This window comes from Phoca vitulina, unplaced genomic scaffold (assembly GCF_004348235.1).
Source record: "Phoca vitulina isolate PV1807 unplaced genomic scaffold, GSC_HSeal_1.0 scaffold16, whole genome shotgun sequence".
In the NCBI taxonomy this organism is placed as follows: domain Eukaryota; kingdom Metazoa; phylum Chordata; class Mammalia; order Carnivora; family Phocidae; genus Phoca; species Phoca vitulina.
Genome location: NW_022589719.1, coordinates 27,434,664 through 27,462,349, shown reverse-complemented (window position 1 = coordinate 27,462,349; position 27,686 = coordinate 27,434,664). Strand labels below are relative to the sequence as shown.

Here is a 27,686-nt window from a genome sequence, read left to right as displayed (position 1 = left end):
TTGTCTGGGCCAGTGTACAAAAGCCCAGGAGGAAGGCCCATTTATGCTCCCTCACACACCAGCCACGCTCCTGATGTAATGACCCAGGATTGTGGTGAAGGACACTCTGTCATCATTGCCATCACATCATACTCAGCCCCAAGTGTCTCCTATGACTGTGCCACCTAGAAATCACCTCCACACACCTTGGAGGATTGATAGGAGGGAACTTAGATAAGCATATGGAAATTAGTTCTATCAGAGAAAGAGAGGTGAACATAAGTGGTTAGGAGTGGCCAGGAGTGGGAGGAGGGCAGACTGTTTTACAAAAAGCATATATAAGAGAAGGGTTTTAGAAACACTCCATTTTCAAAACAGGGATCTGTGCATGGGATCTGTAGACAGGACAAGAGAGAGTGGGATGGCCTGGTTCACCCTCCACCTCCTGAACCTTCTCTGGGCTGTGGCTGGGACCAGCACCTGGACCCAAAGCTCATGCTGTGAGTATGGTGGTTCTTCCAGAGAGGTCAGGGAAGCAGCTCCCCCAGGGAAAGGGGGAAACCTCACACACGGAGGTCTGCTGAGGAGAAAGTGATTGAAAACAGTAATCACTGTAGGAGTTCCAAATGGGTGAGTCAGGGTGAGTACATGCTTCATCTTTCCTGGTCAAATAGCATAAGTTCGACATTTGGGGAAAGATGGCAGAGGAGTAGGGGACCCTATTTCAACTGGTCCCCGGAATTGAGCTGGATATCTACCAGACCACTCTGAGCACCCATGAAACCAGCCTGAGGTGTAAGAAGATCTGGATCTCTACAAACAGAATATCGCAGGCGGCTGGTTTTGAGGTACAAAGCAGGGAGCCGTGATTCCGCGGGCAGATATCGGAGGATAAACGGCAGCGGGAGGGAGCCTGGCCGTGGGGATCCTACACCGCCGGTGAGTGACAGCCTCGCACGCTGGGGACAGGGCACAGACTCGCAGACCAGTAGCGGCGGGGAAAGGACTTTAGGGCAGCCCCCGGGGTGGAAACGCGGAGCCGCGGGGTCGCGCTGGCGAACTGGGAGCGGCTGGTGGTTTTAGAAACACAAAGGGCAGAGATGTGCTCCGACCTGGAGGCAGGACTGGGGGTGCTGCGGAGGGGCAGGAGGGGCACACAACCCAGGCCGCTGCAGTTTATAGCAGCACGGACAGAAACGGAGGAACCGAATCTGCCCCCACGGTACATACCCTCAAGACTGTCTACACCTGTCCCTTCAGCTCCAGACACTCCACCGCCATCAGTTTCACCAGCGCCTCCAGGCCCAAAGGATCCACTTTCTCCAGGACCAGCAGCCAGGCTGCGCCCCAGGCCAGGCATAAGCGCCCTCCAAATGCCAGTACGAGAGACGTGGGAACCTGAGAGGCGCAATGAAGATGGGACAGTCCAACCTGGCCATTCCATGATGTATTATCAGCCCTTCTCCACCACCAACCTCCTCAACTGGAAACATAAAACCCCATCCTACTCTGAGAAACCACAGGCCATGGCAGACCTCATAGAATCCCTCTTCCAGACTCATCGGCCAACCTGGGAAGACTGCCAACAATTACTCCACACCCTGTTTAACAAAGAGGAAAGGAGGAGAATAATGAAAGGTGCACAGCAGTACCTGGAAGAGCACACACCAGTGGGAGCCATCAACCCTACTGCTTGGGCTAATACGGCTGCACCTGAAGAGCACCCAGCATGGGACTTCACCACAACCAAGGGACAGGCCCACATCTGTCAGTACCAGGAGGCCCTCCTCTGGGGAATCCGGGCAGGAGCTAAGAAACCCATGAACATGACTAAGGTATCCTCGGTCACTCAACAACCAGGGGAGTCCCCCAGGGAATACTAGGAAAGACTATGTGAAGCCTACAGGATATACACTCCATTTGACCCCAAGGCACAGGAAAGCCAACAGATGGTAAACACCTCCTTCATGGCTCAGGCCGCCCCATACATCAGAAAAAAACTTCAGAAACTAGAGGGTTTTGCCAGGATGAACATCACCCAACTAATAGAGATTGCCAATAAGGTCTACATGAACAGGGAGGTCACAGCCGAACGGGAAGCCAACAAAAAGATGAAAAAGAAAGTTAGCCTCCTCGCCACCACCCTGAAAGAAAAGGATAACACAAAGACGTGGAGACCCCAACCACCAAAAGGGGGGAAGCCCAGAACCCCCTTGGCAAGGGATCAATGTGCCTACTGTAAAGAGAAAGGGCACTGGAAAAACAAATGCCCAGCTGCTACAAGGAAGAACCCCGAGAGGAGAACCTCACAGGCCTTGCGGGAATGGACTCAGACTGAGGGGGACCAGGCTCTTTCCTCCTTGGCCCCCATGAGCCCACGGCCAGAACGAAGGTGGGGGGCCAACCAGTGACTTTTATGGTTGATACTGGGGCCGAGCACTCTGTTGTCACCTCCCCAGTGGCTCCTTTCAGCAAAAGGACTGCGACCATCATTGGGGCCACCAGGACGTGGGCAATACAACACCCTTTTGCCAGGCTCACCAGTGTGAACTCAGGGGCCACGAGATCCGAAATGAATTCCTTTATCTGCCTGATAGCCCCATCCCTCTTCTGGGCCAACACATACGCTCTAAGCTTAAGGCTCAGATAACCTTTGAGCCCACTGGACACACTAGCCTCCAACTGAACCCAAGGCAAGAGGAGATGGGGTCTCTGAACAGGTCTGGCCAAATTACCTAAGCCCAGTCGTGTGTGAAATGCTTCAGAACACTTGATGGAGACAAAGCGGAGCAACCAAAATTGAGATCATGAGACAGGCCTGGGGGTCTGGAATTTGCGGAGGTCGGAAGACCTGGGAGTCAATTCAGCCTTCTCTAACAAGGCAAGATCTCCAGCTGTTTAGGTTCTTTAGCTTCACAGAGCACCTTTCCCTGTCGTCTCTGGGTGGTGGGAGGTTGGGGCAAGCATCCCCCAGGGATGGACAGGTCTCAGGTAGGGAGAGGCAGGGGACACTGGCTCTTCTGGAGAGAACTGGGGCAAGGAAGTCGGGGGAGGAAGCCACTAAAATGAAAACAGAGAAGAGGTCAGATCAAAAGCCAAGCTACTACACTGTTCAAAGGCAGATTCCGGTTGTCTGTCTGGGGTAGGGCTGACACTGGTGATTTAGACAGGATACCCCGGGCCATACAGATCCTGCTGGTCCACTGGCCGCACTCTAAACAGCAAGGCTTAGACACTGTTTCCAAACCTCCTTTATAAGAGTCACCTGGGAGGACCTTGTTAAAAAGGCAACTATTTGGGGAATGGGGTAGCCAGGTGATGGGTATTATGGAGGGCATGTGTTGTGATAAGCACTGGGTGTAATACTATCTGGCCTATGCAAACCCACTGAATCAAAATGGGCGGGATGGGGGGGGGGGGATATCTCAGAAGCTGTGTGTTTAAAAAGCAACCCCCGGGGGCATCTAAGTGGCTCAGAAAAAAAAGAAATGTGGATGACCTCCTCCTCGCCAGTGACACACAAGAAGACTGTACAAAAGTCACCAAGGCCCTCCTACAGCTCCTGTCAGACTCGGGACACCAAGCCTCATGGAAGAAGGCACAAATCTGCCAACAACAGGTCCAATACCTTGGTTTTCTCCTCATCCAAATGAAAAGAGAACTGGGGCCGGAGAGGAAAAGGATCATCATCTCCCTGCCACAGCCCCAGACAAAAAGGGGCCTACAAGAATTCCTGGGGGCTGCAGGATTCTGCAGCATCTGGATCCCAGGGTTCTCGGCAATAGCAAGACCCCTTTATGATCTCTTAGGGGGACCAGATCGAGAACCCCCTGTCTGGACTGAAAAGGAAAAAAATAGCGCTCAGGGTACTCAACTAGACTGTTGGACCCTGGCAACGGCAGTTGCTTACCTGTCAAAGAAGCTGGACCCTGTGGCAGCGGGATGGCCACCGTGCCTCAGGGCGCTGGCAGCCACAGTCCTACTCATCAAGGAGGCGGACAAACTTACCCTGGGGCAAGAACGTAATGTCAAGTTCCCTCATGCAATTGTGTCCCTCCTGAATGCACAGGGACACTGCTTCCTTTCCAACTCTTGGCTAGCACAATACCAAGGGCACCTCTGCGAAAACCCACAAATCACCCTCGAAACAGTAAGGACATTAAATCCAGCAACCTTTCTCCCCACAGAAAAGGGGGAACCAGACCATGACTGCTCCGAGATGACTGATGAAGTCTATGCAAGCCATCCAGATCTGCGGGATCAAGCCATAAAGAATCCAGAGCTCACGCTGTTCAGCGATGGCAGCAGTTACCTACAAGAGGGTGCCCGGAAAGCAGGTTATGCAGTAACTACAACCACTGAAGTCCTAGAAGCTAAGGCATTACCAGCTGGATGGTCAGCTCAATGGGCTGAATTACATGCCTTAGTCCAAGCCCTCACCCTCGGTGAAGGCTAGCGAGTCAACATCTATACTGACTCTCGGTACGCCTTTGCAACTGTATATATACATGGAGCCCTCTACAAGGGAAGGGGCCTCCTAACCACAGCAGGAAAAGCTATCAAGAACAAGGAGATACTGAGACTCCTCAAACCCATCTGGCTTCCAAAGGAAGTAGCAATCCTGCACTGTAAGGGACACCAGAAAGGAGACGATCCCATAACGTGGGGAAATCATCTGGCTGATAAGGCAGCCAAGACCGCAGCCAGTGAGGACATAGACAGAGGCCCTTCCCTCACCATGGCCCTAACACCCCCAGAAGAAGTCCCTCTGCCCAGATACACTAAAAAGGAAAAGGAATGGGCCATGGCTGAGGGGGCCACCCTGACTGAAAAGGGATGGTGGATGAGGCCAGATGGGCACATCTTTGTCCCAACAGCAACTGGAGGGCATCTAGTCAAGAAACACCACCGACTCACTCATCTGGGAAAAACTGCATTAGAACTGCCCTTCTCAAGAAGCACTACTACATCAGTCAGCTGCCAGCACTATGCCGAGCAACGAGTGAGTGATGTATAACACGTGCTAAAAATAATGCTTGGTCTGCACCATGGTCCCTGCCAGGTGTCCAGAGGATGGGAGCTACCCCCTTCAAAAATCTAGAGGTAGACTTCACAGATGTGCAGCTGAGCAGGGGTTTCAAATATCTCCTAGTAATAGTATGCACGTACTCTGGGTGGGTCGAAGCCTTCCTGACCAGGACAGAGCAAAGCTGGGAAGTAGCTAAAGTCCTTTTGTGGGAGATCATGCCCTGGTTCAGCCTGCCATTAACAATCCATAGTGACAATGGACCCGCATTTGTGGTGGACATTGTACAGGTCTTGACCAAATCTCTCAATATCACCCGGAGACTACACACCGCTTACCGGCCCCAAAGTTCAGGGAAAGTAGAGTGAATGAATCGCACCCTCAAGGGAACCTTAGGAAAGTTTTGTCAGGAGACTAACTTCCATGGCCGGATCTCCTACCCTAGCTCTCCTGCATGCTTGCTGCACACCCGGGACATCAGGTTTCTCCCCATTCGGATTAATATGTGGACAGCCTCCCCCATGCTTGGGAAGCCTTCCAGGAAACTTGGATTAGGTTGGAGATAAAGGGATAAAGGAGCAGCTTCAGGCCCTGGGGGCCACCCTAAATAAATTACAAAAGTACACCTTTGAAAGGGCCCCAATCTTCTTAGGGTCTCAGGTACACCCCTTCCAGGTAGGGGACTCAGTTTGGGTCAAATACTGGAAGAAAGAAGAAAGCTCATCATTCGGACAAGGAGTTGCACCTGTGGAGAGTCCAGCCAGACTTCACGAACCCACTCCTGCTTCACCTTCGACGAGACCCCACCAACTGATGGACACCTGCTCATTGTGGTCCCTGGCTCTCATTGGTGTGATTTCCCTCATACTATTGAAATTACTTTTCAGTGGTAATTTTAAGATTTCCACTTGATTGATATAAGAAGAAAATGGATCCTTTGAGATGTGTGGTTTTATTTCTTCTTGGTTGTCTGTGCTCCTTTTAGATGTTTCCATTCCTGAAAAGCCCAAGCTTAGATTTGTTGAAAGGGTACCACTCGTGCCAAAAGTGAGAAGGGAACCTAAGAACTTGAGTGACATCCGGGGACCTTCTACTGAAGCTACTGAGTTCACAGAAGGCAGTTTTGCAATCTTGGTAAGTGAGTTGTCAAGCAGCTACAGGATGGAAGCCAGGACTAGCAAAATCTCATGCCCTTGGAGTTCATTCTCGTCCTCCACAGGTTTTATTGAACTGCCACCATTTGCTGTTGAAACTGATGTGCACTACCCAGTAGACGTTTGAGTTGTGTGTCTTTCTTTTTCATGTCAAGTGAAAATAATGTAAAAACAGGAGAAGGAAGGCTACCTAATTGGCCCCTATAATCAGACTATGAAATCTTCTCAGGCCTCTGGTGAAAATAAAACTATCCATGACTTAGGATGTGAGACAGCGGTTTCTGTCCTAGAGTAGCTTCCCCGGAGGCTTGACGTCAGTAGCTGCACAAGTGGGTGTGGACTAGGATGGATTTCCCATCAGGCAGCCAGAGCGGTATTTTATAGTCCTTCCCACAGGCTGCTGATCCGCCCCTGGCAGCCTCTCACAACCTCATGCCCACACCCTGTCCCTCACTCTACGCCAGCCACTCTGGCTTTGGCTCACACTCACCAAGCCACTCCTCTGCCTTTAACTGTTGTGTTTTCCCTTGGCTAGTTTCTGCCATTCTGCTCTCGGCTTTAAGTATCACCTCCTCAAAGAGGCCTTCCCTGGTTATCCATTGAAACGGGTCCACCTTGTTTTCATTTATTACTGTACCCTAGGCTTTTCCTCCATGGTATGTAGTAGAACTTTTATTTTTATTTTTATGTATATCATTGAAGCCACAGTTACTATAAAAGAGCCCATAAAATATATGTAAGTCCCCACATGTTTTCTAATTCTTTCATCCACTTTTAGGCCCTGGGTGGTGGTTACCTCCATCAGGCCATTTTGAAATTATGCACCTGACAATCAACCACTTTATGGACCCCAAGAACATGTTTGCTTTATGGAGAGTACCAGCCCCTTTCAAGCCCATCACCCACAAGGGTATGGGACAGAGGCAAAGGTGCCATTGATCACTATGTGACTCCCGCGAAGGCTGACCATCTCATAGTAGAGGTGGGTGGGCGTTGTGAATTCAAAGAAGCACAAGGTTCCCTCGACCAAGTTGCCCACAAGTTGCCCTTCCCAGCAAAGGAAGGTGCTGCAGGAAATCAACATCCTTCTAACAAAGCATTCTAAACAGAGCATTCTGCTACCAGAATTGCTTATGGAACAGACTGCCACCTTCTGCCTCCACATCTACTGCCAACTCATTATTCATCCATTTTTCTCTCTATGATACCTTTTTCCTTAGTTTTCTCTAGCCTTTATCTATTCTACCACCTAATCCCACCCAGATCTGGGGCATCGGGCCACAAACAACGGATGCCTTAAGGACATGAGATTTCAAGTAAGTGAAAGCAGGTCCGACCCTCCCCCCAAATGGCTTACCTTTTTCAGGCAAATATGCCCCCGGTGGTAGAAGCTAAGATGATCACAAGGATATTACAGCAGATCATGATCACGATATTCTTCTGCTCGTCCAGACAAGGAAAGAAAAAGCATGTGAGAAGCAGCGTCACTGTGCAGAGTTGCAAGGGAAGGAAGACAAAAGTGGATCCAGACATGGAGGAAGATGTGAAGGGAAAGGGAGATGGATCTGGCTTCTAGAACCCAAGATGTGAATAGAAGCGTAGCTTTCAGGCAAGAGATTCAAAATTAGATCAACAGTGATCTCTGAGGGTGTTTAGGATGTTGTTCTGCTTTCTGGATCCCATCACATGAGAGTTATCCCCTTCCTCTCCTAGAGCTAGGTACCCATGATGAATGAACCGAATTCCTGGTAGGAGTACCTTAAACCTGAAACTCAAATATAGTTACAATGTATTCTTTGAGAGTTAAAGCATTTTCAGAAATTAGAACTTTTGATCCATCTGGTCTGGAACATGGTTGAAAGGATTTTAACACTTTTCTGAAACCTAAAGAAGAACCACCACATGGCGGCACCCAACCACTATTTTGCAGGGAAATAGAGCCAGAACTGTTTCACAATCAATATAAAGTCACTTATTTTTAAGTTATAATAAAATAATCAAGTTTACATTAAAAGAAGGGGGGGAATCGGAGGGGAGACAAACCATGAGAGACGATGGACTCTGAAAAACAAACTGCGGGTTCTACAGGGGAGGGGGTGGGAGGATGGGTTAGCTGGGTTAGCACCCAGCCCATGCAGAGACACAACAGCCATCTACAATCTCGACACGTCAGCTCACAAGTGAGCCACGGGCCTCATGTTCCATGCCCTTTACCGTACCAGGTCTTGTCTGACTGTAACTGAGCACAGCGGCTAACAGCAAGAGTCTCCGTCACCAGGAGACTCAGGCTCAAATCCCTGCCCTGCCACTCACTAGCTGTGTGACGTTGGGAAGGCCACGTCACCTTGGTGTTCCTGTTCTCTCATGTACAGAACGGAGCGAGGACAGCACCTCCCTCACCCACGTGAGCAGTGAATGAGAACGCACACAGTTCCCCACACACTCTCACAGCTACTATTGGAAGCTGCCCCTAACCACCTCCACCTCTGCCCATGAAAACAGGTATTGGGATTCGTTTTGGGGGAAGAAATGATGAATGCCACCTCCACCCTCTGATCAACAGTCTGCTTTCCCAAACCAACTAGGCAAAAATGCAGTTGGAACAAAGAGACCTTTTGGGCCCCAGGGGAACTTAGTCTATGACCTCGCCTCACTGAACAAAGGTCTAAACCGAAGGGGTGGAGACCTGGCCCCCCAAGAACTGTCTGCAGACTGAATAATAATATGTCCTGCACCTCGATAGCGCCAGCATTATTGTTCACACGGACATAGAGCTGGGAAATGGGACCAGTAAGAGAAAAGTCAAGGGACCAAGTTAAAGCACCGAGTCACACGACTCGGCAGCCGGCAGCACACTTTGGTTCTGTACTCTTTCAACTGCAGTCCTGCTTCCAGAACAAGAACCATTTGGGGAGGGGCACCTCGGTGGCTCAGATGGTTAAGCGTCTGCCTTCAGCTCAGGTCATGATTCCAGGGTCCTGGGATCGATCCCCGCAGCAGGCTCCCTGCCAAGCAGGGAGCCTGCTTCTCCCTCTCCCTCTACTGTTCCCCCTGTTTGTGCTCTCTCGCTCTCTCAGTCTGGCTAAAGTGTGGGTGACATGGGGGAGGGTGGCAGGAGGAAAGGATGTGGAGGAGGGAAGGCATGTGACTAAGACAATTCCCATGTTCTCTGCTGAAACGTTCCAGCTTTAACCTTCAGGTCCTAGGGAGCCAAGTAACAATTTAGAGCAAAATGATAGTGTCTAGCTCATTCCTTGTCCTTGAGGAACCTAAAATATAGCCCTAAACCCCACTCTAAAAATGTGAAAAAGTTTGCTGAGGTGGCGGTAACAAATGGGAGTCTCAGGACAGGAGAGATTGAAGTGAATGTGACCCATTCTGGAACACCTCATGGAAAAAAGATGGCCTTGATATGGCAGGATTTGGATGGGGGCCTGGGGAAAAGCTTTTCAGGTGGGGAACTATGTCAACTATGACTTCTCCAGGCCCTCTGAAATTCCTGGGAGAACAAAATGCTCAGGGATTGTCAACAGGTATTTATTGAATTGTTGGGGAAAGGCATTTAGGATGTTTGCAAACTTTAGAAGCATCAGAACTTTCAGAATCACCTGCAGGGCTTATTGAACTCCAGATTGCTGGGCTGTGCTCCAGGACATTCTTCTTCAGATTCTTATCAGGTCCCAGGATTTGCATTTCTGAATGTTCTCAGGTGATGCTGATGCTGCTGTTCCCAGGACTACACTTGGATCCACCGACTCAGCTAACAGCACCTTAAGGAGCACCCTGTTCAGTGGCTCCCAAACTTGCTCAAAATTATCTGAAATCCTATTTAAAAAGACAGACTACAGTCCTGTGGGATCAGTCATAGCTGGAAGCCTTGGAATACATAAGAATCACTGCAGGTTCTTGCTGGGAATGTAAGTTCCCAGAGTCTATCCCAATTTTAACAATTGCCCACAGGTGATTCATAGAAACCCACACTTTGGGAAACCTTGAACAGGTCCTTACGACTGCTGATGAGGAGGGAGTGAAGCAGGCCTCCAGTTCTCCTTCAATTAGCTTCACTCCACTTTCATCTGTTTTACCTTCGAGACTTTTTTTTAAATCACCAATACTATAAATCCTCTGTGCCGTTTGATTTCAAGTGTATGATCATGATTCCAAATAAGAAATCAGTGTGCCTAGGAGCTACTCAATAAATGTCATCTTTGACAAATCAATGAGGATTCCAAAAATGAATCCAAATCCTGCTTCTTTTCATATATTCCCCTGCTATTTCCAGCATGTGTATAATAAAACATTGTAAAACATTTATGTTATTTGTGCTGGTAGTTGTGGTCTTTTGAGGCTCAGGAATGACCTAAAGGAAAACAGAGAGACCAGTCCAACTACCATAAGCATTGAGCCTGGTTCTAGAATCAGCAGTCTGAACAAAGCCTTTCCAAAAGAGGGGGGAGAAAAACCTTCACCCAATGTAGCATTTCACACTTCCCTTTCAGCTTTAGCTCCCTCTAGACATCACGTTATAACGGGAGAAAAGAGATCAGATAAATTCATCGCTACCATGGCATTTTCGTCACCCTAGTTCTGCCAAGAGGGACTTCTGCTCACAGAAGAAACTCACTCTAGGCTTCCCCACTGTGCCTCTCACTTGGGGAAAAAGATGTGTTGTACCAAGGGACAAGCCCCCAAGAACCCAAGCCCCCAGAATTACCTGCCCAAATGGTCCTGAGCTCACATCCAAGGCCTGCATGAGCCCATTCCTGAGTCTACCCGCCCAGGTGTACATACTGCTGGGCCCAGTGGGTGGCCAAAGGGTAGTTGTGTACTGGGAATATGGAAAGAGCTTGGACATGTCATCTGTAGTATCCACACACATGTGGTCCATCAGAGTGGGGCTAAACAGAGGAGAAACCAGACCATAGGCCACAGGAAGGGGAGTGGAATAGTGATGGATAGTGGCTTGAACCACACTGCAGTGCTCCAGCATGGAACTCTGAGGCTGAGGATGCTAAATTCAATCTTTCTCATTATGAAAGCTGATTTGTCAAAACAGGAGGGCAGAACCTATCCTGATTAAGCTTCCTCAACTGATTTATAACTTTTATAGATATGGCAGATATTTATATCTGTACCCCTGCTCTAGTCCCCAGACATGCTAGGGAGAAACAGACCTGCAGCCCTTGGCACTCAGCTCAGAGTAGCTTGTGCTGGGTATCTTCTGATCTCCCTGGGAGCTCTTAGGACCTTGTCTGTTCTGCCAATTAGCTTTGAACCACTAGACATCGTGGTTCTTGGCTCACTCCCCAGTGTTCACCTTCAGTCAGTCAAGCAAATCACCAGAATTACATAACTCTTGCTTGTCAGCTCAGAGAGAGGTGAAACAAAAGAAGTAGAGATTATCTCAAAGTGGTTCTGCTTGGTTGGATAAAGAAACGCTAAACAGACAACTCTAGCATAGTTAATAGTTGGGTGACCATGACTACAAAGCCAGATGCTTAAACCCCAAATTCACTCTCAATCCTGACAGAAGCCACACCAATCATTTACTTTTATTTTCTGGCTTTCTCCTGTATAAATGTCTAATATTTATTCTGAGATTATCTACCAACACATGTTACTAATTAATCTTTTGCCTTAAGGATCTTAGGTGGTTCCTTTCAGCAAATATTTGACAACCTCAGGATACAGCAGGAAATACAACGAGAAAGACTTATCTTTACCTTTGAGGAACTCACAAGCTGGCAAGGACAAGCACATTAAACAAACACAGTTAAGAAATAATTCCGCAAGTAACTGATTGGAACTTTCACAAGTGTTACAAGGGAAAGTATGGAGTGCCACGAGAGTAAATAACAGGGGAACAGAACCTGGTCTGGGGGTGCAGATAGAGCATCCCTGAGGAAGTAGTTCTTAAGCTGAGGGACATGAAGTGGCACCACCCAAAAGCAAGACTTCAAGAGGAAAACTATAACGGTCAATGAGACTTGAGGAGGGAAGGAACTTGGCATTGTGGAAGAACAAGAATGAGTGAGGCTAAAGTATAACGTACATGATAATGAGGTAATGCTGGACACACAGGCAAGGGTCCGAAGGTACAGGTTCTGAGAGATTCACATTTAAAATATGGAGTCTCCTTCAAAGTGCAATGGAAGTATTCAAGGTTTTTAACCAGGAAGCAAATAATCAGAAGCATGTTTTTGAAGATCACTGTAGGAGTGAAACTGAATACTCAGAGCCCAAACAGTCACAGACATCTCTTCAATTCTATGATGATTTCGTCATCATAGAATTGAACTTTTTACAAACATTACCAGCATAACAGTAAAATACCTCTTCTGCAAGGAAAATGCAAACTGACATTTTCATAGATTAAAAGTCTTAGGGTAGTCTTAGGTAGTCAAACTCTGTTGCTTGAGAATTCCTTTTCTTTAAATAGGGATTATGTATTAATCAAGATTGAGAAATGCTGCTCTAGGAGTTGCATGGAGAATGGCTTGGAGGAAGTACAAGCAGCTAAGACAAAAATCTGGAAGTTATGGTGGGGGTGCAGAACCCCTGGTAATCTAGACCAGAGTAGGAGCAGTAGAGGCAGAAACAAAGCAGACTGGTTCCAGAAGGGAGAATGTTTGACCCTGGTGATTGATTAGATCATTTTGTGGGGAGACAGAGGTATCATGCTTGACCACCAGACTTCAGGTGGATACAACTGAATTGATGGTTATTAGTGAGATAATAAGAGTTAGCAATTATGTGCTGCCTATTATGGACGAGGTACTATTCTCAGCAATCGTGTGGTAACTCATCAAACTCTCATGAAACTTAGGGGTAAGAATTATTAGCATTTACATTTTACTGATAAATTGAGATTCAGAGAGGTTAACTGACTTACCTAAGGTCACACAGCTCTTAAATAGCAAAGAATCACCAATGAAGAAGCAGGTTAGCAATAGAAGAAAAAGTTTTGAATTGGGGATATGCTAGCTTTGAGATTCCTATGAGACATCCAAGTAGAAATGTAGAGAAAGTTTTTGGCTATAATTTGGGACTCAGAAGGGAATCCAAGATAGAAATTAAAATGTGGGGGACGCCTGGGTGGCTGAGTCGGTTAAGCGTCTGCCTTCGGCTCAGGTCATGATCCCAGGGTCCTGGGATCGAGTCCCGCATCGGGCTCCCTGCTCCGTGGGGTGCCTGCTTCTCCCTCTGCCTCTGTCTCTCTCTCTGTCTCTCATGAATAAATAAATTTTAAAAAATCTTTAAAAAAAAAAAAAGAAATTAAAATGTGGGAAATGTTAGTATATTTGTAGCCTTCAAATTAGATGTGAGAGCACCTAGAGTGTGTAGCAGGAGAAACAACAACAGTTTAGTACAAAGTCCCAAAGACATATAACATTCAAAGTTCAAAAAAATATATTGGTAGTGAGTACAAAGGAGCAGTCAGAAAAGCTGGGAAGACAATCAGGGGGTGGAGTTTGATGCCATTGTCACAGAAGGGAAAAATGTATCTCAAATTAAAGACTCTACTACACTCAGTGCTCTTAAGATTTCAGGTAGAAAAGACAACCCACAGAATGGAGAAGATATTTGCAAATCACATAACTAATAAGGGACTTGTCTCCAGATTATAAAAAGAACTCTTACAACTCAATAATAAAAGAGAAATCACCCAGTTTAAAAACAGGCAAAAGAACTTTTTGGAGTGATGAAAATGTGCCATAACTGATTGTGGTGATGGTTGCACATATCTGTGAATGCTCTTATCTGTGAACACACAAAAGTCCATTGAAACAAAAACCATTGAAACCACTTCATATGGCTGAATTGTATATGATATGAATTATTTCTCACAAAAGCTGTTTCTTCAAAAGTGAAGGTGAAAACAAGAAGCTGCCATGGGAACATTTGGGACATTTGGGAACATTACATTTGGGAACAGCTTGTTGGCAGTATCAGCTGAGGAGTTCAATACAATGGTGGAGACAGAAGACAACTGGAGAACTTTAAAGTCTCTGCCAGCCCTCTGACTGTTCGCTGGCCTTCATCTGCTCAGCTCTGAATCAGAGGACTGATCCTTGCAAACTTCTTCCCCAGACCCCTCTACTAACTGACTCCTTTTTAGGAGCAATCGAAGGGAGGCTGGAGGGTAGGGATTTACAGCTGGTTCCATGGCCTGTCATCTACCTTCCAGGGATGCCTTGGGGATTTGACCCTTGGTTAACTCTCCTAACATTAACTCAGGGAACTGTTATGAATTTACCTACAGCGAATGCAAAAGAAATGACAATCTAGAAGATGACTATTTACTGTTTCATCACTGATGTCCCAGAGAATGGGAGCTAGTCACATATACCTGAAGGGCTGTGTAACTAACTAGGTAGGTAAAAAAGGTGAAGAGACCCCAGCACTGATGGTTTCCTTAGGCTAAGGTTGTCCACATACGCTCAAGCCTCATCTCTTGTGGCCATGCCCATCTCAAGTGCAGAATGACTGGAACATCAGAGCTATGCCTGGAAGTCCTAACATCTCCTCCTTGTTGATACTGTGCACTCTGAGTAGTTTCATGTCCTGAAGCCTTCCTTATGGCTAAGTAAACTTGATCCTGGGTGAAGCTCATTGTGCCTCATGAGTTGGATTATCAATTTGCATCCACCTCATTGCTGCTGGAAGAGCAAAGGAGAAATTGCAAGGCACTGCCAGGAGACTGAGGGTGGGAGAAGAGGAGGGTCTAGGGTGTTTCTCCCCTGAATCTCTTCTCCTGAGACATCTCCAGTGGGTCTACATCCTGCCAGGCAGCCCTATTTTCCATGGTTCCATCGCCTCCGTCAGCCCCTTGAGGGCTGGCTGGGATGGTGTCTCTCTGCAGTTGTAACTAAACTGAGTTGTCCCATCTTCTCCTATTTCTTCTTTCAGCTCCCGCAAACCTCAGAAACTAAACCCCCATATTAAGTCACTCTATTGAACTACCTGGTGTGTTTTCTGCTTTCCTAACTGGACCCTGACCAACACAGTTCAAAGCAGGAGCTGTCTTACAAAGTAGACACGGAAGTTAGAATTTAGGAATTGAATGCTTATTTATTTTGGTAGGAATGCAGTATCACCTCATTGTTAATAGAAAATGACACGTTAATAACCTGTGGCAGGGTTGCATAGGTGGCTCAGTCAGTTAAGCGTCTGCCTTCTGCTCAGGTCATGACCCCAGGGTCCTGGGATCGAGCCTCTGCTCAGTGGGGAGTCTGCTTCTTACTCTCCCTCTGCCCAACTCATGCTCTCTCAATTAAATAAATAAAACCTTAAAAAATTAATCTGTGGCACATGGTGGCACATCACACTGGTTTATCTGTCACCTAGTGTTTCTTGGGTGATAGGCCCATTGAAGGCAAGATTTTTGGAGATCAGTTAGCTTCTGCAGTTGGCTGTGATTTCAGTAATCATGATTAAGGGGACTATGTGGTAAGAGCTGCTTCTGACATCATGGGTCAGCTTACAGGAATAAAATTACAAATTCAAGATCTTAACTTCTCTGTTCAACTTACAGTCAGGAAACAAGACAACTTCCATAGGAGCCTGACAAGATGCAGTTATTTCTTATACCCACAGGCCAGGGGACTTGGAGAATTAAAGCCACAGTCTAATTGTACAGCTTGCAGAATGAAAGTTTAGCATATAGCCCACCAAAGTGTCCGTAGTAAAGATTTTGTCATTGACTAGGAAGGAATGGGACTCTGAGACTCAAGGTGAGTTTTTTTAATATATTTCAAAGAATCTGAGAATCTTCAATCACCCAATCACTTTGAAACTTCCTTTTTCACAGAATTAGCTTTTCCTATCCCGACTGAAAAGACTAGCATTCCTTTGCTTGGAGGCCCTGTAATAATCTCATTTGATGTAGTTTTCTCACAAGGACATGCCTGTTCTCCTTAAAGCCTGTGCCTGTGATCACTCATTGCCTGGAGAACCATCACTATTGTCAGATCCCAGTGTGACCCAAGAAGACAGGAGCAAAGTTAGACCCAAGAAAAGATAGTTTAAACACAAAACTAATCACAAGATCTTCCTAATTAACATTTGCAGAAACCTAAAAAAAACTGTGGAATTGGATTCTTGGTGTGTTAGACCAGAGAAAACAGAGTATAATGTTGGATGATGCCAAATTATCAATATATGCAGTTACCAGAGACCATCAAGTATGAGAACTTGGGCAACAGCAAGTGGCTCCACCATTTTTTTCTGGTTGATAGTATGGAAGCTGGACTCAGTAGTGACCTACATGAGTAAGAATGTGATGCCCAAAATGCACCATCGAAGGCTTACAGAGATGGCAATATTGAAGAGGATTTTTTGATGGACAACCCATTCACCTCGACTCTTTCCTCAGGGGAGAATCCAGAGAATACTCTCTTCACGATGACATTAGGAAATGAATTAGCAAAAGGAAATGTTGGGAATAATAGTGAGAGATTTGGCCATTCCAATGATCTCAGCTGGTATAATGTCATCCTAAATTAGCCAAATTAGATGACAGTACATAATCATCCAAGACAAGGTTGGAACAATTACTGTAATTGGCAACAGAACCAGAATAACAATAGGAATATTTTAACCCACAGAGATCTGACATCAGCGAATGAGTCAGGAGGTACCTAGGAATGAAACAGGTGATGTTTACTAAAGTATTGCTTATAACACCCAGTGCTCATCACCTCACATATTGGGTATTATACACAACTAATGAATCATTGAACATTATATCAAAAACTTATGATATACTATATGTTGGCTAATTGAATTTAAATTTTAAAAAATAAAAATAAAGTATAGCTTAAACTATATAACTGGAAAAAATTCTAAATATCGCATATAGTTATCTACTGCTACAAAACACACCACTCTGAAACCTAGTGGCTTAACACAATCATTTTCTCACAAATCTATGGGTCAGCAATTTGCGCTAGGTTTAGCTCGATATTCTATTAATCTTGACCAGGGTTATTCATGTTATTTTATTCATCTGTTTGTTCAACCAATGCTAAAAGATCTAAAATCTCCTCACACAACATCAGGCAGTTGGCAGGCTGACAATGGAATGCTTGAGTTCTCCTCTGCGGCATTTCCAGCTGGCTAGCTCTTGTTCATACATATGGTCAGTTTCAGGATTCAAACCACAGAATTCAATGCAAAAGCAATTTTCAAACTTCCTCTTTCATCATATTTGCTAACTTCCTATTGACCTAAGTAAATCACATGACCAAGGCCAAATTCAAGTCTAAAATTAAAGCTATGTCCTGTATGGAGATATCAAAGCCTTGAGATTTAATGAGATTACTAAAGGAGAAAGAAGAGTTTTAGAAATTGAACCTCAGAATTTACAACTTTTAGAAAATTTAGGTGTATTAGGAGGAACTAACAAGAGAACACCAAAAAGGATCAGTCAGGACAGTAGAAAGAAAGAGAAAAAAACTCCATAGAAGGATGAACTTTTAGCCCAGTAGAGTAAGGAGAAAAGAGTAATCAATGTCAGGTGAGATAAATGAGAATTTTAAGTCAACATTGAAAACACTGGTGTGGAAGTGACTTGTGATCCTGATTAAAATCAGTTTTAATGGAGGGGTCCAATTTCAGGCTTACAACTTCTACTTCCATTTTTATATATTTTAAGCCTTTGCCCCATCAAATCTAATCTCTAAATAAAACATAACTATGATGCTATACATTAGATCCCCAGAATTTGTTCACCCTATACTTAACAGTTTGTACCCTTTGACCAACATTTCCCTGATTCCCTGGCAACCACCATTCTACCATATGCTTCTATGACTTTGACTTTTTTAAGATGCCATGTATAAGTGATATCATATGGTATTTGTCTTTCTTTGTCTTTATTTCATTTAGCATAATATCCTCGAGGTCCATCCATGTTGTTGTAAATGACAGGATTTCCTTCTTTCTCATGGCTGAATAACATTACACCGTATATACATACCACATTTCCTTATGCATTCATCAGCTGACAAACACTTGGGTTGATTCCATATCTTGGCTGTTGTGAATAATGCTGCAAAGAACATGAGAGGGCAGCTATCTCTTTGGATAATATCAGGATTACTGGATCATATGATAGTTCCATTTTTAATTTTTGAGGAAGCTTCATACTGTTTTCCATAATGACTATATCAATTTACATTCCCACAACATTGCACAAGGGTTCCCTTTTCGCCACACCCATGCCAACACGTGTTATCACTTTAATATCAGTCATTCCAACAGGTGGGAGGGGATATCTCACTGTGGTTTTGATATGCATTTGCCTGATGATTAGTGTTGTTGAACACATTTCAGGTACCTGTTGGCCACTGGTGTGTCTTCTATGGAAAAATGTCTATTCAGGTCTTTGCCCATTTTCCAATGGGATTATCTGGAAGTTTTTTGTTGTTGTTGTTTTGGGGGGAGGTGGGGTTTTTTTGTTTTTTGGGGGTTTTTTTGCTTTTGAGTTGTAGGAGTTCCTTATATTCAATATATAACCTTATTAAAAATATGATATACAGTTATATAGATATATTAGGTATATGGTATCTGATAAATACTTTTTCTTCAATTATATAGGTTGTCTCTTCATCCTGTTTATTGTTTCTTTGCTATGCAAAAGCTTTCCAGTTTGAAGTAGTCCCACTTGTTAATTTTTGTTTTTGTTGTTTGTGCTTTTCGTGTCAGATCCAAAACACTCATTGCCAACACCAATGTCAAGGAGCTTCTTTGCTTTGTTTTTTTTTGTATGTCTGTAGGTCTATTTATTAGTTTTCCCTTGTGGTGTCATATTTGCCTGCTTTGTGATCCGTCTGGCCTTATGTTTGTGTCTGTGTGTTTGAAGGAGCAAACACATCTCCATCTTTACAGCCTGTTTTTGACATGCAAAAGACATTCTCCTGTCAGGCCCCTGGACTGATAGGATTGCCTCTGGGATCACAGTCATGCAAGGCTGGAACTGGGTCACCTGGCTGCTGCTGGGTCTCAGTTGGGTCTGCAAACCACAAGCCTATTATCAGGTGCACGATGGTCCTGGCTCCTGCTGGGTCACTGGACAGGTCCCTGCATGGGCAGGACCGTCCCTGAACCACAGCTAAGAGGGGATGGGGCCAGGTCACGGGGTCATTTCAGGATCCACAGTTGGACCACGATCAGCCGGCCTGCCTCCTAGGCACTGATGGGTGTGTCTCCTGCTAGGTCCCTGGGTGGGCAAGCCTTCTCCCAGACCACGGCTACGTTGGAGCTAAGTCACAATGCTTCAGGCTCCACAGCCCTAAACAAGGTCAGTATCACCCAAGGCTCAGGTGGGCATGATACCTTCCAGGTCCCAGGACCAATGCCAAAACAGGGCTATAGCCAAGCCCACAAGGGGATGAGGCTGTTTTCCGGTCTGTATCCAGAACCATGGTCAGTGAGCCTGGCTCTTCAGGGAGCAAAAGGGAAAAAGGCCAGGAAGAACAATCAGAATTGGCAAATTCTAATTCTGTGCTTTAACTTTTGTGAATTCAAGTCTTTCTTCTTTGATGTGCCTTTTCAATACAGCTCTCCTTGGTGGCTCCACTGAGGTTTCTCACCTTCTACTTGGAACCCAAAGCTCCCACATAGAAACTTGGGTCCATGGATGGCTGCTAAAATGATTGTTGCTGTAGGGGGATATGAGCAGGGGACCTTCTATTCTGTCATCTTGCTGACCAGAGCAAACATTTTAAGGCCAAAATGATAGTATTCTCTAATAGTTCTTGGAAGACCTATGATAGACAACAATTCTCACATGGAGCTTGTAGCATCTTTCCTAGCACAACAAAAATCCACATTTGATATATTATCTCTGTGGGGTTCCTCCTGGGCTATGAAACCCTAAGGGCACCTATCACAGAAGAAAATCAAATATCAAAACCACTATGCCAAAGATCCTCAGGTACCAGGCTCCCCCACCTTGCCTGGTTCAATTTCAGTCTTACAAATTCTACTTCCATTTTTATATGTTTTAAGCCCTTGCCCCATCAAATGTTTCTTTTTTTTTTATAGAGCAATTATTATTATTATTTTTTAAGATTTTATTTATTTATTTGACAGAGAGAGAGACAGTGAGAGAGGGAACACAAGCGGGGGAGTGGGAGAGGGAGAAGCAGGCTTCCCGCTGAGCAGGGAGCCTGATGTGGGGCTCGATCCCAGGACCCTGGGATCATGACCTGAGCTGAAGGCAGACACTTAATGACTGAGCCACCCAGGCACCCCAAATCTAATGTTTCAAGAGACATAAATAAAACACAACCAAAGTGGAATGGGAAACAGGGAAATTTAATTTATTCTCATTGGGCTGAAGGCAAGTAAGGAATGTGAATCCTAAAGTTTGGGATAGGAAACAAAGAATATTATTTCCTTTTCCTCCTTGACCAAACCTTTCAAGTCTTCTTCCTGGTTTATCACAATTCTTGGACAAATAAACTTAACCACACCACATCCCCGACATGGTGCAATATTTGCTTGAGTGAAAGAGGCTGAGGCAAGCTAAAGGAGGAACTCTCATTACCCTCTGCCATCACCCAATAAATAGCCAGACAAGCTCTCACCATTACAGAACACTGTTGGAGAGATGAGACAATCCCACCAGCTGCCCCTAGTGGGGCTCCTCTTGTTTTCTCTTATTCCAAGGCAACAATGCGAGATCTGCAGTGAGTATGCATTGGGCTAAAATTACTCTTGGTGTGACAGTCTTCTAAAGTCTACTGGCAGAGGACTTGTGTGGAGTGACCTGAGAAAAGATCCTATTCCAGTTCTATATGTGGTTGAGCTCTATGAATAATGTAAATTGTGGTAGGACATGGTGAGGAAAGTTCCATAATGTATGTTGTTTTAAGAGCAGTCATAGATTCAATGCTAACTTGCCTAACTCTTCTTCCTATGTTCAGATTTTCTCCACCATAACAACCCTACCAAGCAACTGTCTATTATTCCTCATTTTCAATGATAGAATATTCAGGATCCCAGAAACTTTTCAAGATAATAGAAAGTTTTCTTTTGAATTTGAGAGGCAATCTATTTTTTTGAAGTTCAACCCATGGGTTTTGGGTTAACTCCTTATAACTATACAGAAAAAAAAAAATAATGTTAATAATCCCTTTCAAATAACAAAGACTTCTCTCTTTTCATTATTGAGTTTACATGTTGCAAGCTACACATCTCCCTCCCTCCAACTCATCCCCATAGGACATGGGTACAAGCCCATCATCTCTCCTCTGGGTATAGGATCCCAAGATTGTGTGAGTCTTTTAAAAAATACTAAGTAGGAGAAAGAAAAACTGGTTCAGGTGTAGTCTGACACTGTAGTAGCTGAATGATCCAATGTTTCTGAATTTTTTTTAGCTTCATCCATAAATTGAGGTTAATTGGGGAAGTGATGTCATGAAGCCTGGTATAGATCTCAGGTGCATGGTTTCTCTTTTTTATGTCTTTAACCTGGAATTGAGCTTAAACACAGTCCAAAGATGACTATGTGGTGCCATTGGTGGCCACATGCTCCTGGTATTCTGAAGCCAACAAGAAGAGGTCAACACCACAGCGGAAAGTCTGTGTTCACACAAGTTAAAGCACAAACTCTGCCAACTCTAATTTCTCTTCCTGGCCTGTCATGTCTTTCGTTGTATCCTAAGAATAGGGAGTCTCTGTGGAGGTTTTGAAGTTCAATTCATTGTACAAAATAATTAACTGTCTTTAGTGGTCAAGGAAACTGATGAGTGGTTGACCAGGAACTGAAAAGTCTGTTTCTGCTGAACTGGATGCTTCCACAAAATCTCAGCCATGACTCAACAATTGTCCAATTGTTCTTGTAATAAACCAGGACTTTTCTACAACCACTGGTTCAGATCTCCCTGACCCTCTTTCAAAGAGAAGAAAGACGGAGAGCACCTGACTGGCTCAGTCAGTAGAGCATGTGACTCCTGATCTCGGGGTGGTGATTCTGAGCCCCACATTGGGGGTAGAGAACTCACATTGCCTCAGTTCTCTAAATATAGTGATAGAAACTCCAGTTGAGCTAAAAGAGATAACATGTGTGGTATTTACAGTTTTTTAAGTGATTTCTTGTCCAATATCTATGAAATAGGTATTAATATCCACAATTTTAAAATGAGGAAATTGAAGGTCAGGAAAGTTACATAAGTCACCCATAGTCATAAGTTAAGGACCAGAGAATCCAGCCAAGATCTGGTTGAACAAAGAGCTCATGCTCTTCAATATCTCATTAACCCAAGAGATAATCTGGAGATGGGTAGGATTTTTGGGGGGAGTGTCAACAAAGTACATTTTTTAAAAATTTTATTTATGTATTTTAGAAAGGGACAGAGAGAGAGAGAATGACCACAAGTTGAGGGAGGGGCAGAAGGAGAGGGAGAGAGAGAATCTCAAGCAGACTCTGAGCTGAGCAAGGAGCCCAATGCGGGGCTTGATCCCACAAACCTGAGATCATGATCTGAGCTAAAATCAAGAATTGGCCGCTTAACCGACTGAGCCATTCAGGCACCCCTGAACAAAGTTCATTTAAAAATGTTTTAAGTGGTAACTAACTCTTCTAATTTTCCTCCAGTTCTTGAAGTCTCTAGACTCTCTTTTTACTTCCACAGTAGAATGTGACTCCACCATCCTTTCCCTTGAGATTTGGGCATGTTGTAGGCTAAGACTAGAGGGTTTTCTGAAAGGTGCATGCTGCTGAATAATGATCTTGATGCCAGGTCGGTTGGGCAACCAGACAATTCAGCTTTGGGGTCAATCACCACCATAACATAGAACTGTTGCCTTCCTTCCCTCAATATTAACCTGATTGAGTTAGAAAAAGATGGAGGAGGGAAAGAACTCAATCCAGCAAGTAGAAAGGACTGGGATTCAGAAGATGTATATTCTAGTCTCCATTAAGCCTTCAGTTATAGAGGTTTCTTTAAGGACATCCTGGTCAGGCCTCATCCTCAAAATTAGTGAATGATACTAGATCTCCCAGGCAAGACTGATGTTCTGTCAATACACATTAGTACACCTGAAACAGCTGTTAAAACATGGAAACACTTCCATGTTGGTTGGTAAAGGAGTAATACCTGATGTAACAGAGACTCCAGACCCACCTTTGTACTGCTCCAGCAACATAGCCAGTGACCACTGGATTGCTCTGTCTGTGTCATATCTGTTACTAAACATTTTAATACCAACCCTGTTCCTAGGGTTCCTGTTCCTTAATATTTTCTTAGTGTGTAATTCTTATATCCTCCCTCCCCTGCCACAGAGGTAAGCAAAGAGAACAAAACTGCTCTAAAACCTCTGATACATACAATGATCAATTCAAATTATACCAAAGGAATCCAAGCTGCCAAAGTCCTGCTGTCCCTCCGACTTGGTGGGTTCCTGAACCAAAACCAAGATCAACATCTGATTGAACAATTCATTCTCACTGTGAGAAGTACAGGTGAGTACCTTCATTCTCTGGAAGATTTAGAAGACTTACCTATCCATAAAGATTATCTTCAGAAAGAGATCTTTGGACAAAATTGTGTGTCCAAAGTCTCCCTGCTACATCTATCCTAGCTGTATAAAACATGAGAGGACAGAAAGATACCTCAAAACATCACATCTGTGCCATTTACTCTACAGCGAGGCCTTACTTCTTTGAGTCCTGGAAAACATTTTTCTTCAAAAGGTCACAGGGAAAAGCAAAAGAAATTATAGACTCTTACCCACTAATACTGTTCTATAAGCTAGCTGAGTTCACAACCAGACAGTGATATGGCCCATAAGTAAGAAAGCTGACAATAGCAAGGGAATCACAAGTTAATAGAGGTGAGTACTGGGTTTTTGGGTTTTGTTTTTGTTTTGTTGTTTTAGAGAGGAGGGGGAGGGACAGCAGGAGAGGGAGAGAGAGAATCTTAAGGAGGCTCCACGCTCAGCACTCAGAGCCCAATGCAGGGCTCATTCCCACAACCCTGAGACAATGACCTGAGCTGAAATCAAGAGTCAGATACTTAACCAACTAAGCCAATGTAAGTGCCCCTGATGAGGACTGGGGTTGAGTGCAGGCTCCCCCCTGAGTCCTTCATGTCAATACTGAGCCTTAGCTTTCTAACTGAAATAAGGAGAAAATTAAGGGAACACAAGCAGAGGGAGTGGGAGAGGGAGAAGCAGGCTTCCCGTGGAGCAGGGAGCCTGATGCGGGGCTGGATCCCAGGACCCTGGGATCATGACCTGAGCCGAAGGCAGATGCTTAACGACTGAGCCACCCAGCCGCCCCTCTGAGCCTTAGCTTTCTAACTGAAATAAGGGGAAAATTAAGCCACCACTACCTACCTCACAATATTATTTTAAGAATTAAGAGAAGCCTGAGAATTTTGATGTTCTGTAAGGCAGAACATCTAAGTCAATTATTACTATCTTGGCAAGATGGCACCCACAGAGAATAAATCCCCAGGTTTTATTATCCATTTTTTTTCTTTTAAAATTTTTATAAGGATTGTGTGATTCCAAAAACATCTCATGATTTCATGGGGAAGACTCAGATCTAGTTTGCATTTATACAGCACTGCTAGAAAAGTCTCTGCTTTGGGAATAAATAAGAGAACAGTAAAATATTTGTATTGAGTGGGGAAAAAGAGAGAATTGACAGGCAATACAATTGACAGGCAAATACAGGAGGCCAAAAAAAAAAAAATCACAAGCATGTACCTTGTTAAACTTGAATACTTTTCTTTTCAGAGCCATCTTTAACCTCGGGACAGCTTGCGTTGGCTATACTGGCTCTGGGAGCATGTAAAGGGCCTGATGGAATTTCTATAAATTATTCTGAACTCGTCGGAGACCTAGAAAATAAATTCCAAGCAGAAATTAAAAATATGGGTGAGAACCAAATGTTCAGATACCCTGGACAACCTTACCTTCTCCTCCACTGGTGCAGAACTGAACAGTTTCCCTTTGGTCTTTCCTTCTCCTCTTCATTCTATTCATCCCACATATCTTTGCAGATCACTTTCCCGTCTTCCCCCCTTCAACATGCATCTTGAATTTTCTTTTCAAATAGGTGCAAATAAGCATCGACTCTACATCAACCTTATATATGATGATGAACACACACACACACAAACTTACAGAACACAGTTCTCTTGTTCTCCAGAAGCTTGGCTGTTAGACAAATAATGAAATACACCAGAAATAGCTGAGCAACACAAGACACTATGTCAGAAGTACCAAAGCGTATGATACTAGTAGAAGAGCTAAAGATGGCCAAAAGTACTTTATCACTGGGAAAAATAGGCTGATCATGACCACTACTAGTGAGGTGCATTGTTTTTATTTATCCTATTATTCATTAGGCCGCTCTGATCCCATCTTCTTTTGAAATGGTCTCTACTTCTTCTACTTCTACTTATAGTTTAAACACATTTCCATTGAAAGTGCAAGAGGCTTAGTGGTGGGAAATCTGTGTTCTAGGCCTAGTTCTGTAACCACCTGAGTATGAAGATGGCATTTTAATCTCTTTAGTGCTGAGTCTCCTCAGTTAAAAATGAAAGGAGTTGAGTTGAATTTGGTGGTCCCTAACAGCCTTTACATTTCTCAGGTTTGTTGATTCTATGAGTGATCTCCCCCCCCTCGTTACTCACCTCTCCTTAAATGTAAACAAATTCTAATTAAGCAAGTAGGAATATATTGAAAATTTATTAGTCCAGTATTATTTCCATGAGTAAGGTATTTCTTACTTACCTCTCTGACAGAAGACCATGATGGTAATCCACTGACTAGCTACTACCAGCTCAGCCTGGATGTTTTGGCCTTGTGTCTGTTCAGTGGGAATTACTCAATTCCTAAAGTTGCTGAAATCTTCAAACCTGGAAATAAAAATTACTATTTCCATGAACAGTTCTCAGTAGGTGAGTCATGACATCCAATTCCCTCGGCATAGAGGACACAATCACTGGTAAGTCTTTTCCTCTGAGTTTTTCTACCAGCAAGTACTTGGACTTTTTTTATCCTCTTTACCCTAGCAATCAGGGAAGAGAATTTTCTTTTTGAGAAGAATGGATATCGAGGGGCATTTAAGCATCTTTCTAGATGTGTACTATAGTAGAAAGATCCAGTTCCTACCCTACCTTGTGATGGTATAGGCTTGTAAGCCCCTTGTAACCAAGGTCATTTGAGGACTGCAGTGAGATTAAGGACAACCAGGCAGGCCTGGATCAGGAGGAGAAAATGTTCTCTTCCCCTTATCTCACGTTGCAAGTTCTGAATGCCTGGATCTGCAGGAAGTGGCTCTTGCCTACATTAGAAGTATTCTTTTATAAGAACGTGCTGTTCCCAGAAGAAGGGTGGCCGAGATAGTTCCGCGCTTCGGCAAACAAAAAACAGGATGTAGTTTGTTCTTATATCTTGCGTGTCTTTCTTCAAGGATGTTGGCATGATCTTATTATCAGCTAAAAGTACACATTGTCATGCTTATCTGATTGTTGCAAGTATATAGCTGTGTGGGAAATAAATGACAGCATGCAGTTGCAACTGCTGCCTTTGCTCTGCATCCCCTGTGTCCTGGTTTTTTCAACCCTTACCCAGGGACCCCAACGCACTAGACGTTGACAATTGGCGCCCGAACAGGGACCCTGAAGGACGTTCAGGAAGGGTGAGTATTTTGAATAACAATACAGGGTTATGGGACAAGGAATTTCTACTCCTTATGTTCGAATGCTGAAGCATTCACTTGCTGTCTATGGTATTACTGTCGCTTCTACTGATATTGAGATGTGTTTGAAAGTAGTTAGAGAATGGAATCCTTGGTTTCCCGAGGAGGGCACCTTGGACATGGATAATTGGCGGCGAGTTCGACATAATGTCAAAAAAGCAATGAGACAGGGAGAAAAGATTCCCGTGCGGTTTTGGTCCATTTGGTCGATTATATTCACAGTGCTTAAAGCAATGGAGGATGACCGCACGGTTGAAAATTTCCAGAAGGAAATGGCTCCTCCTATACAAGATCTTCCCCTTGATACAGACGAGAAAAGGGCAGTAGAGAAGGATACCTTTAAGCTTGCACTGTCTCGTGAACCTAGTGAGTGTGATAACGACGAATCAAAAACGAAAGTAAAGTCGGATCCCGAGACCGAGCACTTGTGGAAGGTTTTTCAGCGGGTCATGACTATGGCGGGGGAGTCTAAGAAACCTTCTAAGAAGCCCTCCGCTCCGTCTCTGTCGCCCGCGCTAGCTTACTCTCCTAAAAATCCTTTTCTTTCTGCTGCCTTAGCTGAGCTTGATGCATTACGGGATAGTGATGATGAGAGTGAGACTGATAAATCTGTCTTTGCCTTTCCTGTTATTAGGCCTCCCCCGGTCCAGGGAGTAGCACAAGCACCATATTATGAAGGTATTGGAATAGAGGATATTGGTCGCTTGAAGAAGGCAGTGTCTTTATATGGACCACAATCACATTATGTCAAAGAGCTAGTTAATGGCTTAGCTCGACATTATAATAATTTTTCTCCTGAAGA

General features: G+C 44.5%; 1 protein-coding gene and 1 pseudogene across 1 annotated transcript in view; both read left to right on the top strand.

Annotated features, from left to right (window-relative positions):
* Positions 1-5,940: 5,940 nt before the first annotated feature.
* Positions 5,941-7,264, top strand: LOC116638694 (annotated as a pseudogene).
* Positions 7,265-20,776: 13,512 nt separating this feature from the next.
* Positions 20,777-27,686, top strand: part of LOC116638693 (transcobalamin-1-like) — a 13,466-nt gene continuing 6,556 nt past the window's right edge. The window contains exons 1-4 of the mRNA XM_032414793.1: positions 20,777-20,855; positions 23,453-23,632; positions 24,913-25,053; positions 25,926-26,081. Coding sequence (XP_032270684.1) covers positions 20,777-20,855; positions 23,453-23,632; positions 24,913-25,053; positions 25,926-26,081 — 556 coding nt within the window. The remainder of the gene's footprint in view (positions 20,856-23,452; positions 23,633-24,912; positions 25,054-25,925; positions 26,082-27,686) is intronic.